The sequence below is a fragment of the Muntiacus reevesi genome, chromosome 13 (assembly GCF_963930625.1).
Source record: "Muntiacus reevesi chromosome 13, mMunRee1.1, whole genome shotgun sequence".
Lineage (NCBI taxonomy): Eukaryota > Metazoa > Chordata > Mammalia > Artiodactyla > Cervidae > Muntiacus > Muntiacus reevesi.
In genome coordinates, this window is record NC_089261.1 from 43,073,481 (window position 1) to 43,089,648 (window position 16,168).

Below are 16,168 nucleotides of genomic sequence, written 5' to 3' on the forward strand. Positions count from 1 at the left end.
AAAAGTCCAAAGCTGTAAAGAACAATACTACATAGGAACCTGGAATGCTAGGTCCGTAAATCAAGGTAAATTGGAAGTGGTCAAACAGGAGATGGCAAGAGTGAACATCCACATTTTGGCAATAAGTGAACTAAAATGAGATGGGAATGTGCAAATTTAACTCAGATGATCATATAATTACATTATAACTACCACTGTGCGTAAGAATGCCTTAGAAGAGATGGAGTCGCCCTCAGTCAACAAAAGAGTCTGAAATGCAGTACCTGGGTGCAATCTCAAAAATGACAGAATGATCTCGGTTCATTTCCATTCAACATCACAGTAATCCAAGTTTATGCTCCAACCACGAATGTGAAGAAGCTCAAGTCAAAAAGTTCTATGAAGACCTACAAAACCTTCTAGAATTAACACCAAAAAAAAAAGTCCTTTTCATCAGAGGGGACGGTAAAGCAAAAGTAGGAAGTCAAGAGATAGCTGGAGTAAGGCAAGTTTGGCCTTGGAATACAAAATGAAACAGGGCAAAGACTAACAGAGTTTTGCCAAGAGAACGCACTGGTCATAGCAAACACCCTCTTCCAACAACACAAGAGATGACTCTACACATGGACATCAGCAGATGGTCAATACAGAAATCAGATTGATTGTATTCTTTGTGGTAAAAGATGGAGAAGCTCTATACAGTCAGCAAACACTTCTGGGACCTAACTGTGGCTCAGACCATGAGCTTCTTACTGCAAAATTTAGGCTTAAATTGAAGAGAGTAGGGAAAACCACTAGGCCGTTCAGGTATGGCCTAAATCAAATCCCTTATGATTATACAGTGGAGGTGACAAATAGATTGAAGGGATTAGATCTGGTAGACAGAGTGCCTGAAGAACTATGGATGGAGGTTCATAACATTGTATGGGAGGTGGTGACCAAAACCATCCCCCCAAAAAAGAAATGCAAGAAGGCAAAGTAGCTGTCTGAAGAGGGCTTACAAATAGCAGAGATTAGAAAAGAAGGGAAAGGCAAAGGAGAAAGGGAAAAAGATACCAAACTGAATGCAGAGTTCCAGAGAATAGCAAAGAGAGACAGAAAAGCCTTCTGAAGTGAACAGTGCAAAGAAATAAGAGGAAAACAATAGAATGGCAAAGACTATTACAAGAAAATTACAGATACCAAGGGAACATTTCATGCAAAGATGGGCACAACAAAGGACAGAAACAGTGAGCAAAAGAGATTAAGAAGACACGGCACAAATATACAGAAAATCTATTTAAAAAAGAAAAAAGGTCTTAATGACCCAAATAACTGCAATCGTGTGATCAGAGCCAGACATCCTGGAGTGTGAAGGTAAGAGGGCCTTAGGAAGCACTACTATGAACAAACCTAGTAGAGGTGATAGAATGCCAGCTGAGCTATTTCAAATCCTAAAAGATGATGCTGTTAAAGCAGTGCACCCATTAAGTGAGCAAACTTGGAAAACTCATCACTAGAAAAGGTGAGCTTTCATTCTAATCCCAAAGAAAGGCAATGCCAAGGAATATTCAAACTACCATAGAACTGCACTCATTTTATATGCTAGCAAGATTACGCTCATAATACTTCAAGCTAAGCTTCAGTATCACATAAACCGAAACCTTCCGGATGTACAAGCTGGATTTAGAAAAGGCAGAGGAACAAGAGATCAAATTGTCAGCATCTGCTGGATCAAAGAAAAATCAAGGCAATTCCAAAAAAATGTACTTCTGCTTCACTGACTACACTAAACCCTTTGACTGTGTGGATTACAACCAACTGGAAAATTCTTAGAGATGGGAATACCAGACCACCTCACCTGTCTCCTGAGAAGCCTGTATGCAGAACGAGAAGCAACAGTTAAAACCAGACATGGAACAATGGACTGGTTCCAAACTGGGAAAGGAGTACGTCAAGACTCTATGCTGTCACCCAGCTTATTTAACTTATATGCAGAGTACATCATGTGAAATGCTGGGCTGGATGACTCAGAAGTTGGAATCAAGATTGCTGGGAGAAATATCAACAACCTCAGATATGTCACTCTAACTGCAGAAAGTGAAGAGGAACTAAAGAGCCTACTGCTGATGGGGGTGAAAGAGGAGAGTGAAAAAGTTGGCTTAAAACTCAACATTCAAAAAACTATGATTATGGCATTCAGTCCCATCACGTCATGGCAAATAGATGGGGAAAAAGTGGAAGCAGTGACTGATTTTATTTTTTTGGGCTCCAAAATCACTGCAGACAATGACTGTAGCCATGAAATTAAAAGACGCTTGCTCCTTGGAAGGAAAGCTATGACAAACCTAGACAGTGTATTAAAAACCAGAGATAACACTTCGCCGACAAAGGTCTGAATAGTTAAAGCTGTGGTTTCTCTAGTAATCATGTATGGATGTGACAGCTGAACCATAAAGAAAGCTGAGCACCGAAGAATTGATGCTATCGAGTTATGGTGCTAGAAGACTCTTGAGAGTCCCCCGGACAGCAAGGAGATCAAACTAGTCCATCCTAAGGAAAATCAACCCTGAATATTGAGTGGAAGGACTGATGCTGAAGATGAAGTTCCAATACTTTGGCCACTTGATGCAAAGATCCCATTCACTGGAAAAGACCGAGGCCAGGAGGAGAAACTGGTGACAGAGGATGAGACGGCTCGACAGCATCACTTGACTTGATGGACATGAGTCTGAACAAACTCTGGGAGATGGTGAAGGACAGGGAAGTCTGACGTGCTACAGTCCATGGGCTTGCAAAGAGAAGGACATGATTTATCAACTGAAAAACAACAATTTAGTAAGTACTCAATAAATATTATGAATTATTGGATGCAGGTCTTATTACTTCACCAAATATTAAATCTGAAGGTACGTGACTCCAGATTACTTTCAGCAGTTCAGTAATGTAATTTAAGGACGAAAGGTTTCCCTCTTTCCCTTCTTCCCATCTCACTGTGTTTCTGATATCTACTATCATGCTTATAAATGTACAGCTACAGTAGCTTCAACATAACACTTTCTAAAATGCTGTAGTTCATGGGGTCGCAAAGGGTCAGACGCAACTGAACTGAACTGAACTGAAAATGACAGGAACTGAAAGGAGGTGCGTTTTCTTGCCAGTATCTCTTCTTGGCAGAGAGAAAAATCTTCCCAGTGTCACTACTACAGACTGTCCCTTACTTCACTGGATAAAAGTGAATCTCATGTTTATACTTAAACCAATCCCTGACATGAGAAATGTGCATGAGTTTATAATCTAAGATTTATCACCTGAGATTGTGGAAGAAGCTCATATCCTCTGAGCGCAATGAAACTGGAACAAAATCAGGGTTATATGAACTATGAAAGAAGGGGAAAATAGCTCTTACAGAGGAAATGATTGTCTTTCAAACCCTCAATAATAAAATAAAAATAATAACAATAAAAAGTAGTATTTACTTAGTGCCAGACAGTGCTGTACATATATTTACTCACTACATAACCCAATTTCCTTCCTCTGGCAAGTTATGAGAAGGAAATATGATACTAAAGAAAATAAGACAAAAACAAAATAAAAACTAGTATATTCTCAACATGAACTTCATTTCAAGGAATAGACTAAAAATGAGGATGATATAACAAATATTTTTTTCACCTCTTCCTAAGTCTCATAAAATGACTTCACTATTTTCTATTTGTAATCAATTCCTAGGTAATATTCAGCTATATACAATGTAGTAGAATGTTTCCCAAACCCAAAAATGTGGAACTGCATACTACTGTATAATCCAAGCCACTGCCAGCTTCCATTATTCTGACCTGATCATATCTAAAATATGTTCCTTAAAAACGATAAACTCTTTTTGATTTTGCAGCCCTTAACAGCAATGTTTAATTAAAAGCAGGATACTGCCCTAAAGACAGAGAGTTTACTTTAAACCCTGATAACATTGAGTTATTTAAAGTGCCTTTTAACAAGCTCAGGATCCATTTTTTCTCATTTCCCTCTTATACTCAGAATAAATACATTCATGAGCCATGACTGCAGCACTATTAAAACAGTAAAGGCAGATTTTTAGAGGACTGGTTTCAAAAGACCTGGACATAAAAGGAAGAGTACAGAGCCAAATAAAGGAAACGACTAAATCATTGTCTCATTCATGTAACACCGTATTATCCTCAAAACATTAAAATACAAACTTTACTTACATATACTGGTGATTCAAAAATCTTAGTAATACTCTTTACTAGGAAGATCATAGTCTGTCTCATAATTATTTTGAAAAAGAATAGTGCATCATAAAAAACTTAGAAAACTTTTCATGGGAAAAAAACAGAAATAAATTAGAAAAATGGAAAATCTAGTTAAGAGATTTATATAGAAGAATGCAAACAAAGGAATGCCAAACTTTAAAAAGATTTCTTAATTTTTTTGGTTTAGTCTTATGTCAACAACAAAAGTTCTATCAGATCTCAGTCCAGTTACATAACCTTCAAAAGTTAAACTTGGAATAGAATAAAACCCTGAACATTTTTAAAAGAAAACGTGAGAGAAGATCTTTATGACCACAGGCTGAAAGGATTTGTTAGAGACACAAAGATCAACAACCATAAGAGAAAAGATAGATATATTCAACTACCTCAAGGTTTTAAAAAAATAAAATTCTGTTGATCAAACATATCACAACCTGGAAACAGGAATCTGAAATGTACCTATTGTCTAACACAACAAATGGGCCACTGGCACTCATTATTCATTCTCATCCCTTTCCATTTTTTAGCATCTTTTATAGTAATTAAAATTCTAAAACTGTATTTCCTAAATTTCCTTGCAGCTGGTGTGCTGTATGGGATTAGTTTTAGCAGTGAGAGGCACTTGAGGGGGATATGGAAGGTAGAAGTGAGCTGAGAATATTTTCCTATAGGTATGATAGATGGCAAGCAAAACTGGTAGACTTGAGTGCTCTTGAAATCAGCAACCCATACCCCACCTTCTAGTGTCAAGTTTTCAGCTTCATGAAAATGATGTTGTAGTGGTGGCTATAGCAGCATAAAATCCTGAACACAGCATCTCAGCCTCTATGGTATGACTCTAAAAGCAATGATCTTACCTACATTTTAACTGAAAGTGACTAAATCTCTTACTTGTTTGAAATGCCTACAATGGTTATGGTTAACACTGACTGGCACACCAACAAATACTGACAATACAGATTATATAAATTTACTAAGGGAAAGATAAACAAATAGAAAATGGGAAAAAGAAATGAATGTGCATTTCATGAGAAATCACATGGGTAAATACATGAAAAACGGTTGAACATATCAGTAGTCAGAAAATGCAAATTAAAACAATGAAATACTATTTAGGACTCAAAATAATAAAAATTAAGAAACCTGATAAGGGCAAGTGTTGATGAAAGATATGGATCAATAAAAACTCATAAATGTCACTTGTGGGATGAAAATTGGTATAGCCACTTTGGAAATTAAGCTGGCAATATATTGCAGAATTGAATACCACATGGCCTATGACCCAGCAATTTCATCCCTTGAAATTCTTCTATATATGCATGATACTGAGTGAAAAAAAAGTACGTTTCAGAACGTTATTTATTAGAAGACTATGTTATTATTTAGTAGACTATGTTATTACTTTAGTAGAAGATTGTTATTATTTAGAAGACTAAATAATACTGTTTTATATAAGTTTAAAAAAAACATAAAAATAGTATATCATCAGGCATAGATGTATCTATAAAAATTTAAAAAGCAAGGGAATGATAAAATTTTAAGACAGTATTAACTGCTGGCAGGGGGAAGGAGAGGGATGACGTAGGGAAAGAAAACATGGATAGGTGCACCAGTATTGATAACATTTTAGCTCTATGGATGGTGGGCTGACAGGCTTTCTTTTTATTGGTATGTTTCCTAACGTATTTATATATCACATGCTATTCTATTACTACTGATTGCTAACATTTATAAAGTGTTTATTATATACCCTATTCTAAGCATTTACTTTGTCCTTTATAGTCAGCTCTATGAAACAGGTTCTGCTATTTATCTCCCATTTATAGATGAGGAAAAGCACAAAGAGGTTAAGTAACTGTCCCAGGTCACATACCGAGAAAGCAACGGAGCCAGGGGTCAGAGAGGACATCAGGCCCCAGAGCCCACGTTCATAACCGGGATACTAAATGAACAAAATCCCAAGTAACAATAAAAGTTACCTAAGACAAAAGTAAAGTAACAGTTAATTGATCTACCTTTCATTTTCCTTGACGACATTTTCAAACTGTAGTTTCATCTCGCCCATCTGTTTCTGAAAGAATAAAATACAGCTGTAGGAAAACATCTTCAAGACAATTAGATCTATATTAAGTATTAACAGTTCTTTCATATGCAAGCAATCTGTGACACTAGTCTATAGATAAGAAATAATTATTCTTCACTTCTAACAATAAATATTAGATATTTTAATGATATAGAGAATATTCTGAATAGAATATAAATAAAACTTTCTTATGTAATATATTAATAAATATTTATAAATAATTTGTAAGGTTTATAGATGCTTATAGTAAAAGAGATGAAACATATTCCTCAATATGTCACTGTAAGAAATACTAGATGATCCCTAGACCTTGACTATATGTCTTGTTTCATCCTACTTTAGGTGGAAGTCCATATAAGTGTGCTTAAATTTTGAAAAGTAAAATGTTAATGGTGAAAAAAAGCAAATAAAGATCTTCTTTAGCAATAATTCATTCAGTCTCTGATTGACCTCTTTTATTAGTTGTTATTTATTATTAATGAATAATTGTTAATATAATTAATATAATTATTTATTAATCTCTTTGCAGATACAGGCTGCTACAGTAAACCAATGTGGTTAATAACACACACAGTAGTAGGAAATACAGTTAAAAAAAAAAATAATAAAATCACTAACTAAAATACCAGTAAGAATAAAATACACATTGAAAAGGGAATGAAATGAAGGTATTTCTAATTTTTTCTGAGGGGTTAAAGGGATTGTAAGATTTCAACAGAAAAGGAAGGACATTTCGAGCAGGGTGAAATATGAGTAAAAGCAAAGAAGCAAAAAATATTAGCCAACACAGTCAGAGTCGTCAGTTCTCAATAAGAGTAAATGAGCAAATGGAGATCAGGAAGGAGACCATGTAAAACCATACTTAAAACAAAACTGCAATCAACTCATGATCTGCCCATTAGTCTTGGTTGGGTACCCACGGCTAGAGGAGAAGTGCCAAGCCTGGAGTGAACCTGGCAAGGGCAGGGTGGAACAGGCAGAGCTCCAAGCCTTTCTCTCTTCCTGTCAACCAGAGAAGCTCAAGGCAGCTTGGTCTAGGAAACCAGTAACAGCCAATTATAACTACAAAGTTGGCTTGAAAGGTGAACCTTTCCCAGCTCCCTGCTGTGCCTGAATCACAATTAAATAAAAATGAATGAATTCACTACCAGATAATTGAGAACTGACCATACATGGAGCGAAGCAATGAGAGGTAAAATTGGAAAGGCAGGTGGCAGGTCTTGAATGTCATGCTAACTAAGAGGTTTAGAGTTTATTGTAGCAATTATTCTTGCTTTGTATTTTTTTTTAATTCTTTAAAATTTTCAAAAATGTTATTGTATCTTGAAAAACATTATTCAATAATCAGGTGGGGTATATGCATTAATATGGATTCAGGGTAAATTATTATAGGAACACTAAAGATTTTTTACTGTAAAATATTGCAAAATATTTAAGAGTTGGAAGGAAATAAAATTCAGCAGTATCTTTCTTATCATCAAAATTTCCCCAATTATTTACACTTTCTGGAAGAAAATCTTTCACATAGAGAATTATTAGGAAAACTTTCCTGCTTTTGAGATACATTATTTTTTGACTGGCTCACTAAAATAAACCATAAGGACTACTGCTAATCAATAATATCTATGTGAGCATGTGTTCTTAGACGTAGCTGTCAACATCTTTTTTCTCCCTAAATGTAGCAGCTATTCTTATCACAGACCCATGGGCATTCTGCTACACCTACCTCTTTGAAATTAATCCAGTAATCACTTTTAGATTGAGAATGACAAATGGAAAAATGAAGTTAAATATCTTAGTAAACTAGCAGATTAAAGAGATAAATGAGTCAGACTGATTATAGAAAAAATTGAAAATTTAAGTTTAATTTCTAGAAACTAGATATTCTATTTTACAACTAACAAACCAAAATTCATTAATTTTGAGAGAGTGAATTCAGCAGGAACTTTAGGCTCACTATCCTAAAAACTGGAGAAGGAAATGGCAACCCACTCCAGTATTCTTCCCTGGAGAATCCCCCAGACAGAGGAGCCTGGCAGGCTACAGTCCACGAGGTTGCAAGAGTCAGACATGACTTAGCGACTAAAGAGAGAGAGAGAGATATCCTAAAAATAAAAGCATCAATTCTTCGGCGCTCAGCTTTCCTTATAGTTCAACTCTCACATCCATACATGACTAGTGGAAAACCACAGCTTTGACTAGATGGACCTTTGTCGGCAAAGTCACGTCTCTGCTTTTTAATATGCTGTCTAGGTTGATTAAATCTTTTCTTCCAAGGGGCATACGTCTTTTAATTTCATGGCTGCAGTCACCATCTGCAGTGATTCTGGAGCCCAAGAATATAGTCTGTCACTGTTTCCATGTTTCCCATCTACTTGCCCTGAAGTGATGGGACCAGATGCCATGATCTTAGTTTTCTGAATGTTGAGTTTACAGCCAGCTTTTTCACTCTCTTCTTTCATTTTCAAGAGGCTCTTTAGTTCTCTTCACTTTCTGCCATAAGGGTGGTGTCATCTGCATACCTAAGGTTATTGATATTTCTATCGGCAATCTTGATTCCAGCTTGTGCTTCTTCCAGCCCAGTGTTTCTCATGATGTACTCTGCATATAAGTTAAATAAGCAGGGTGACAATATGCAGCCTTGACGTCCTCCATTTCCTATTGGGAACCAGTCTGTTGTTCCATGTCTAGTTGTAACTGTTGCTTCCTGACCTGCATATAGGTTTCTCAAGAGGCAGGTAAGGTGGTCTGGTATTGCCATCTCTTTCAGAATTTTCCACAGTTTATGGTGATCCACACAGGCAAAGGCTTTGGCATAGTCAATAAATCAGAAATAGATGTTTTTCTGGAACTCGCTTGCTTTTTCAATGATCCAGCGGATGTTGGCAATTTAGTCTCTGGTTTCTCTGCCTTTTCTAAAACCAGCTTGAACATCTGGAAGTTCATGGTTCACGTATTGCTGAAGCCTGGCTTGGAGAATTTTAAGCATTACTTTACTAGAGTGTAAGATGAGTGCAATTGTGTGGTAGTTTGAACATTCTTTCGCATTGCCTTTCTTTGGGATTGGAATGAAAACTGACCTTTTCCAGTCCTGTGGCCACTGCTGAGTTTTCCAAATTTGCTGGCATATTGAGTGCAGCACTTTCACAGCATCCTCTTTCAGGATTTGAAATAGCTCAACTGGAATTCCATCACATCCACTAGCTTTGTTCATAGTGATGCTTCCTAAGGCCTACCTGACTTCACATTCCAGGATGTCTGGCTCTAGGTGAGTGATCACACCATCGGGGTTATCTGGGTCAAGAAGATCTTTTTTGTATAATTCTTCTGTGTATTCTTGCCACCACTTCTTAATATCTTCTGCCTCAGTTAGGTCCCTACCATTGCTGTCCTTTATTGAGCCCATCTTTGCATGAAATGTTCCCTTGGTACCTCTCATTTTCTTTAAGAGATCTCTAGTCTTTCCCATTTTTTTGTTTTCCTCTATTTCTTTGCACTGATCACTGAGGAAGGCTTTCTTATCTCCCCTTGCTATTCTTTGGAACTATGCATTCAAATGGGAATATCTTTCCTTTTCTCCTTCGCTTTTCACTTCTCTTCTTCTCACAGCTATTTGTAAGGCCTCCTCAACAGGCATTTTGCCTTTTTGCATTTCTTTTCCATGGGGATGGTTTTGATCCCTGTCTCCTGTACAATGTCACAAACCTCTGTCTATAGTTCATCAGGCGCTCTATCAGATCTAGTCCCTTAAATCTATTTCTCACTTCCACTGTATAATCAATAAGGGATTTGATTTACATCATACCTGAATGGTCTAGTTGTTTTCCCTACTTTCTTCAATTTAAGTCTGATTTTGACAATAAGGAGTTCATGATCTGAGCCACAGTCAGCTCCCGGTCTTGTTTTTGCTGACTGTATACAGCTTCTCCATCTTTCGCTGCAAAGAATATAACCAGTCTGATTTCGGTGTTGACCATCTGCTGATGTCCATGTGTAGAGTCTTCTCTTGTGTTGTTGAAAGAGGGTGTTTGCTATGACCAGTGTTTTCTTTTGGCAAAACTCTATTAGCCTTTGCCCTGCTTCATTCTGTACTCCAAGGCCAAATTTGCCTGTTACTCCAGGTGTTTCTTGACTTCCTACTTTTGCATTCCAGTCCCCTATAATGAAAAGGACATCTTTTTTGGGTGTTAGTTCTAGAAGGTCTTGTAGGTCTTCATAGAGCCATTCAACTTCAGCTTCTTCAGCATTACTGGTTGGGGCATAGGCTTGGATTACCATGATATTGAATGGTTTGCCTTGGAAACGAATGAGATCATTCTGACGTTTTTGAGATTGCATCCAAGTACTGCAACTCTTTTGTTGACCATGATGGCTACTCCATTTTTTCTAAGGGATTCCTCCCCACAGTAGTATTATAATAGTCATCTGAGTTAAATTCACCCATTCCAGTCCACTTTAGTTCGCTGATTCCTAGAATGTCAACATTCACTCTTGCCATCTTCTGTTTGACCACTTCCAATTTGCCTTGATTCATGGACCTAACATTCCAGGTTCCTATGCAATATTACTCTTTACAGCATTGGACCTTGCTTCTATGACCAGTCCCATCCACAACTGGGTATTGTTTTTGCTTTGGCTCCATCCCTTCATTCTTTCTGGAGTTATTTCTCCACTGATCTCCAGTAGCATATTGGGCACCTACCGACCTAGGGAGTTCCTCTTTTAGTATCATTTTGCCTTTTCATACTGTTCATGGGGTTTTCAAGGCAAGAATACTGAAATGGTTTGCCATTCCCTTCTCCAGTGGACCACATTCTGTCAGACCTCTACACCATGACCCGTCCATCTTGGGTGTCCCCACATGGCAAGAAAACATTATAGAGGTTCCTTTAAAAATGGAAAGCAGAATTACCATGTGATTCAACAATCCCATTCCTGGGCATAGTCCAAAAAATACCAATTCTAATTCTAAAACTCTAATTCAAAAGATATATGCACCCCAATGTTCACAGCAGCACAATCTGCAACAGCCAAGACTTGGGAGCAACATAAGTATCTATTAACACACGAACAGAAAAAAAGATGTGTGATATATATAAACACATACACACACATTTATGTATAAAAACACACATACACAATGGAATATTACTCAAGCCATACAGAATGAAATAATGCATTTGCAGTAACATGGATGGTCTGAGAAATTAACATCTAAGAAAAGTCAGTCAGAGAAAGACAAATATCATATAATATCACTCATATGTGGAATCAAAAATTAATACAAATTAACAATAAAAAAAAAATTAATACAAATTAACAGAAACAGACTCACTGACATAGAAAACAAGCTTATGGTTGCCAAAAGGAAAAGAGGGAAGAGGGATAAATTAGGGGTTTATAGATACAGACTATATAGGGGTTACAGACACAGGTATTTATAGATATACACTATTATATATAAAACAAACAACAAGGACCTACTGTATAGAACCGGGAACTAGATTCAGTATCTTATAATAACTTATGATGGAAAATAGTGTGAGAAAGAATACACAAATATACACAAACACATAAATGTGGATGACAGAATCAGTTTGCTGGACACTTGAAACTAACACAATGCTGTAAATTGAGTAGAGGTAAATGTCTTCTTCCTTACCAAAGGATTTTTGAAGAAACAATGTCTATTTACTTTTTTTTTTTTAAAGAAAATATTACCAAAGGGTTAACACCTATGATTTCATACCTGATAATATTTCAGCTGACCATTTAGTTCTTCCAAATGCTTATCATGCTCAGTTATAAGAGGAACTAAAAAGCTAAGAAAAAACGCAAAGTTAGAAAGATGCATATTCTGTTTAATCTAGTTTAATAAATATATAACATGAGATAAATAAACATCAGAACTTGTATGTTAATTTCCTCCATCAAAACTTTTATATTAATTTTCTCCATAGCAATCGATACGTTACCTTTTTCCTAAACCAGAGATTCTCAGAGCCTTAGCTCAATTAATATTTCAAGCTGAATAACTTTTTTAATTGTAGGGGCTGACCTATGCACTGTAGGATGTTTTGCAGCATTACTGGCCTCTGCCCGTTAAGACACCGTGCCCGTGCCCTCCACAACAGTGACAAGCAAAACTGTTAGCAGACACTGTCAAGTATCTGGGGAGGGAAGGGAAGCAAAATCACCCAGTTGAGAGCCACTCTTAGACATGATGATAGCAGCTTTTTTTCCCTTGTCAATTCAATGACAGGTCATTTAAACCTCATTACAGCAGACTAGAAAACAAACATTCCTAAGACTAAAAAAATTTTTTTAACAATAGTTAAACATAATTAAGAAAATATTTTCTGGTAACTCAACCTTACCTTTGGTCAGCTGCCGAGTTTTCTAATGTGTCATCTCCATCTCCTTTGAATACACCTTTCTGTAACAGAAAATAATGCATCTTAAAATTTTATTTTCTCATATCATTCGAGCCTCAACTGACAGTAGTTTAAAATTAAATACACTTAAAGATGTTATAACCTTAGAAAATCTGTTACTGCAATTACAAAAGAGAAAGAAAAAATAATTGATGCTGAAAATTTTCACTAAATGTTAACACCTGTACATAATAAAACTCTTGGTAAACTAGAAATATGAAGAAAATTCTCAATTGATAAAGAATATCTACCAAAAGCCTATATCGATTTCGATTCTTGACAGTGAAACATCAGAAGTGCTGCACAAGATTCAGTAATAATACAAGGCTGCTCATTAGCACTGCTGAAATTCAACGTTGTACCAAAGGCTCCAATCAGTGGAATCTGCTACAGGGACAGGAAGCTGGAGATCTAAAGCTGAAAAGGAAGATGCAACACTGTTCTCATTCACAGACAATTTCCGTTAACCTAGAAAACTCTCTCTATAATCTCCCAATTATAAAGACCGAAAATAGAGTATACCAAGTCGCCAGATATAACTTCATCTCCAGATCTGACTGGGGGTGGTTGGAGTTTTGATTAGGACTAGAGCACACGGGACTAGAAATAAAGATGAGGAGGAGGAGGGACAAGCATACAGGAGTATCAAGAAAGGGTGAGTAACAAGAAAGGCGCAAGATGAACAAGGCTGCAACGGATGGTCTGGAAGGACCGGGGGAAGATCTGGGAACGAAACTCCCTAAAGTAGGGTGGCAGGAAGAGATGACACTCGTCAGAAGAGGGGAACAGATACAGCCTAACACTGAAAGAGGTGGACAACGCTGGGAAGTAGACTGAGGGCTAAAAGACTGGGGAGGCAGGGGAGGAAGGTGGGCTGGATAACATGGGCAAGAAGGACCAGAAACAGCAAGTGGAGGCAGGGATTGGAATGGAAAAATTAGAGGTAGCTTTCCTGTCATTGTTTTTTTTTTTTTAGTGGCATTTCTGTACTTATCTTGTGAAAATGAGTAACCAGCAGAAACTGAGAGCTGCTCCAGCAACTATCTCACTACTGCTGAAATCATCCTGTGTCGGAATGCCCATTATGAGATATGGAAAAACAGATATGATTTGTGGTTACCAGAGGTGCGGTGTAAGGGGAGGGAGAAATGGATGAAGTTGGTCAAAAGGCACAATTTTATAAGATCCACTTAAAAGATAAACAAGTACTGGGGTACAAAGAAAGAAAGAAAGAAAGAAGTGAAGTCGCTCGGCCGTGTCCGACTCTTTGCGACCCCATGGACTGTAGCCTACCAGGCTCCTCTGTCCATTGGGATTTTCCAGGCAATAGTACTGGAGTGGATTGCCATTTCCTTCTCCAGGGGATCTTCCTGATCCAGGGATCGAACCCGAGTCTCTCACATTGTGGGCAGACTCTTTACCATCTGAGCCCCCAGGCAATCCCTAGGGATATAAAGTACAATATAATTAAGATTAACATTGTTGTCAGTGGGTCCTTCCTATACAATAAGTCTAGTTACCACCTGTCACCTGACAAAGATACATTATTATTGACCCTATTTTCCACGTTGTATATTGCATTCTGTGAGTCATATATTTTGAAAGTTAACTTAATGTCCCATACCTATTTCAAACATGCCCCAACCCTGCCTCCCTTCAGGCAAGCAGTTTATTCTCTGCATCTCTGGCTGTGTTTCTCTTTTGTCATTTTTATCCATCTGTTTTAAGATTTCATATATAAGGGAAATCATACAGTTATTTGTTCTTCTCTGACTTATTTCACTTAGTATAATACCATCTAGCACCATACATGTCAACATAAATGTAGAGATTTCATTCTTTTCTTATGGCTGATTATGAAGACCTAGAAGACCTTCTAGAACTAACACCCAAAAAAGATGTCCTTTTCATCACAGGGGACTGGAATGCAAAAGTAGGAGATCAAGAGATACCTGGAGTAACAAACAAGAGATGCCGTGGAGTACAAAATGAAGCAGGGCAAAGGCTGAAAGAGTTTTGCCAAGAGAACGCACTGGTCATAGCAAACACCCTCTACCAACAACACAAGAGAAGACTCTACACATGGACACGACCAGATGGTCAATACCAAAATCAGACTGATTATATCCTTTGTAGCCAAAGATGGAGACACTTTACATAGTCAGAAAAAAACAAACAAACAAAAAGACCAGGAACTGGCTGTGGCTCAGATTATGAACTCCTTACTGCCAAATTTAGACTTAAGTTGAAGAAACTAGGGGAAAACCACTAGACCATTCAGGTATGACCTAAATCAAATCCCTTATGACTACACAGTGGAAGTGAGAAATACATTCAAGGGATTAGATCTGATAGACAGAGTGCCTGAAGAACTATGGATGGAGGTTCGTGACACTATACAGGAGGCAGTGATCAAGACCATCCCCAAACGGAAAAAATGCAAAAAGGCAAAATGGTCATCTGATGAGGCCTTACAAATAGCTGAGAGAAGAGAAGCTAAAGACAAAGGAGAAAAGGAAAGATATACCCATTTGAATGCATAGTTCCAAACAACAGCAAGGAGAGATAAGAAAGCCTTCCTCAGTGATCAATGCAAAGAAACAGAGGAAAACAATAGAATGGGAAAGACTAGAGATCTCTTCAAGAAAATCAGAGATACCAAGGGAACATTTCATGCAAAGATGGGCTCAGTAAAGGACAGAAATGGTAGGGACCTAACAGAAGCAGAAGATATTAAGAAGAGGTGGCAAGAATACACGGAAGAACTGTACAAAAAAGATCTTGAACCAGATAACCACGATGGTGTGATCACTCACCTAGAGCCAGACATCCTGGCATGCAAAGTCAAGTGGGCCTTAGGAAGCATCACTATGAACAAAGCTAGTGGATGTGATGGAATTCCAGTTGAGCTATTTCAAATCCTGAAAGATGATGCTGTGAAAGTGCTGCACTCAATATGCCAGCAAATTTGGAAAACTCAGCAGTGGCCACAGGACTGGAAAAGGTCAGTTTTCATTCCAATCCCAAAGAAAGAGATGGCAAAGAATGTTCAAACTACCGCACAATTGCACTCATCTCACAGACTAGCAAAGTAATGCTCAAAATTCTCCAAGCCAGGCTTCAACAATATGTGTTAATCATGAACTTCTAGCGATTCAAGCTGGATTTAGATAAGGCAGAGGAACCAGAGATCAAATTGCCAAGATCCGTTGGATCACTGAAAAAGCAAGAGAGTTCAGAAAAACATCTACTTCTGCTTTATTGACCATTGCAAAGCTTTTGACTGTGTGGGTCACAACAAACTGTGGAAAATTGTAAAGGAGATGGAAACATCAAACCACCTTACCTGCCTCCTGAGAAATCTGTATGCCAGCCAAGAAGCATCAGTTAGTACCAGATATCAAACAGACTGGTTTCAA

The 16,168-nt window shown here is 37.5% G+C and overlaps 1 protein-coding gene across 5 annotated transcripts in view; it reads right to left on the reverse strand.

The window, feature by feature from the left end:
- Window positions 1-16,168, reverse strand: part of SCLT1 (sodium channel and clathrin linker 1) — a 218,943-nt gene that overhangs the window by 171,409 nt on the left and 31,366 nt on the right. For all 5 annotated transcript variants that reach the window (XR_010658816.1, XM_065904109.1, XM_065904107.1 and 2 more), the window contains exons 3-5: window positions 12,693-12,751; window positions 12,065-12,137; window positions 6,248-6,303 (exon numbers count right to left, since the gene is read on the reverse strand). Coding sequence is in view for 4 of the 5 variants with exons in the window: in XM_065904109.1 (XP_065760181.1) it covers window positions 6,248-6,303; window positions 12,065-12,137; window positions 12,693-12,751 (188 nt within the window). In the remaining variant the exon portion in view is untranslated. The remainder of the gene's footprint in view (window positions 1-6,247; window positions 6,304-12,064; window positions 12,138-12,692; window positions 12,752-16,168) is intronic.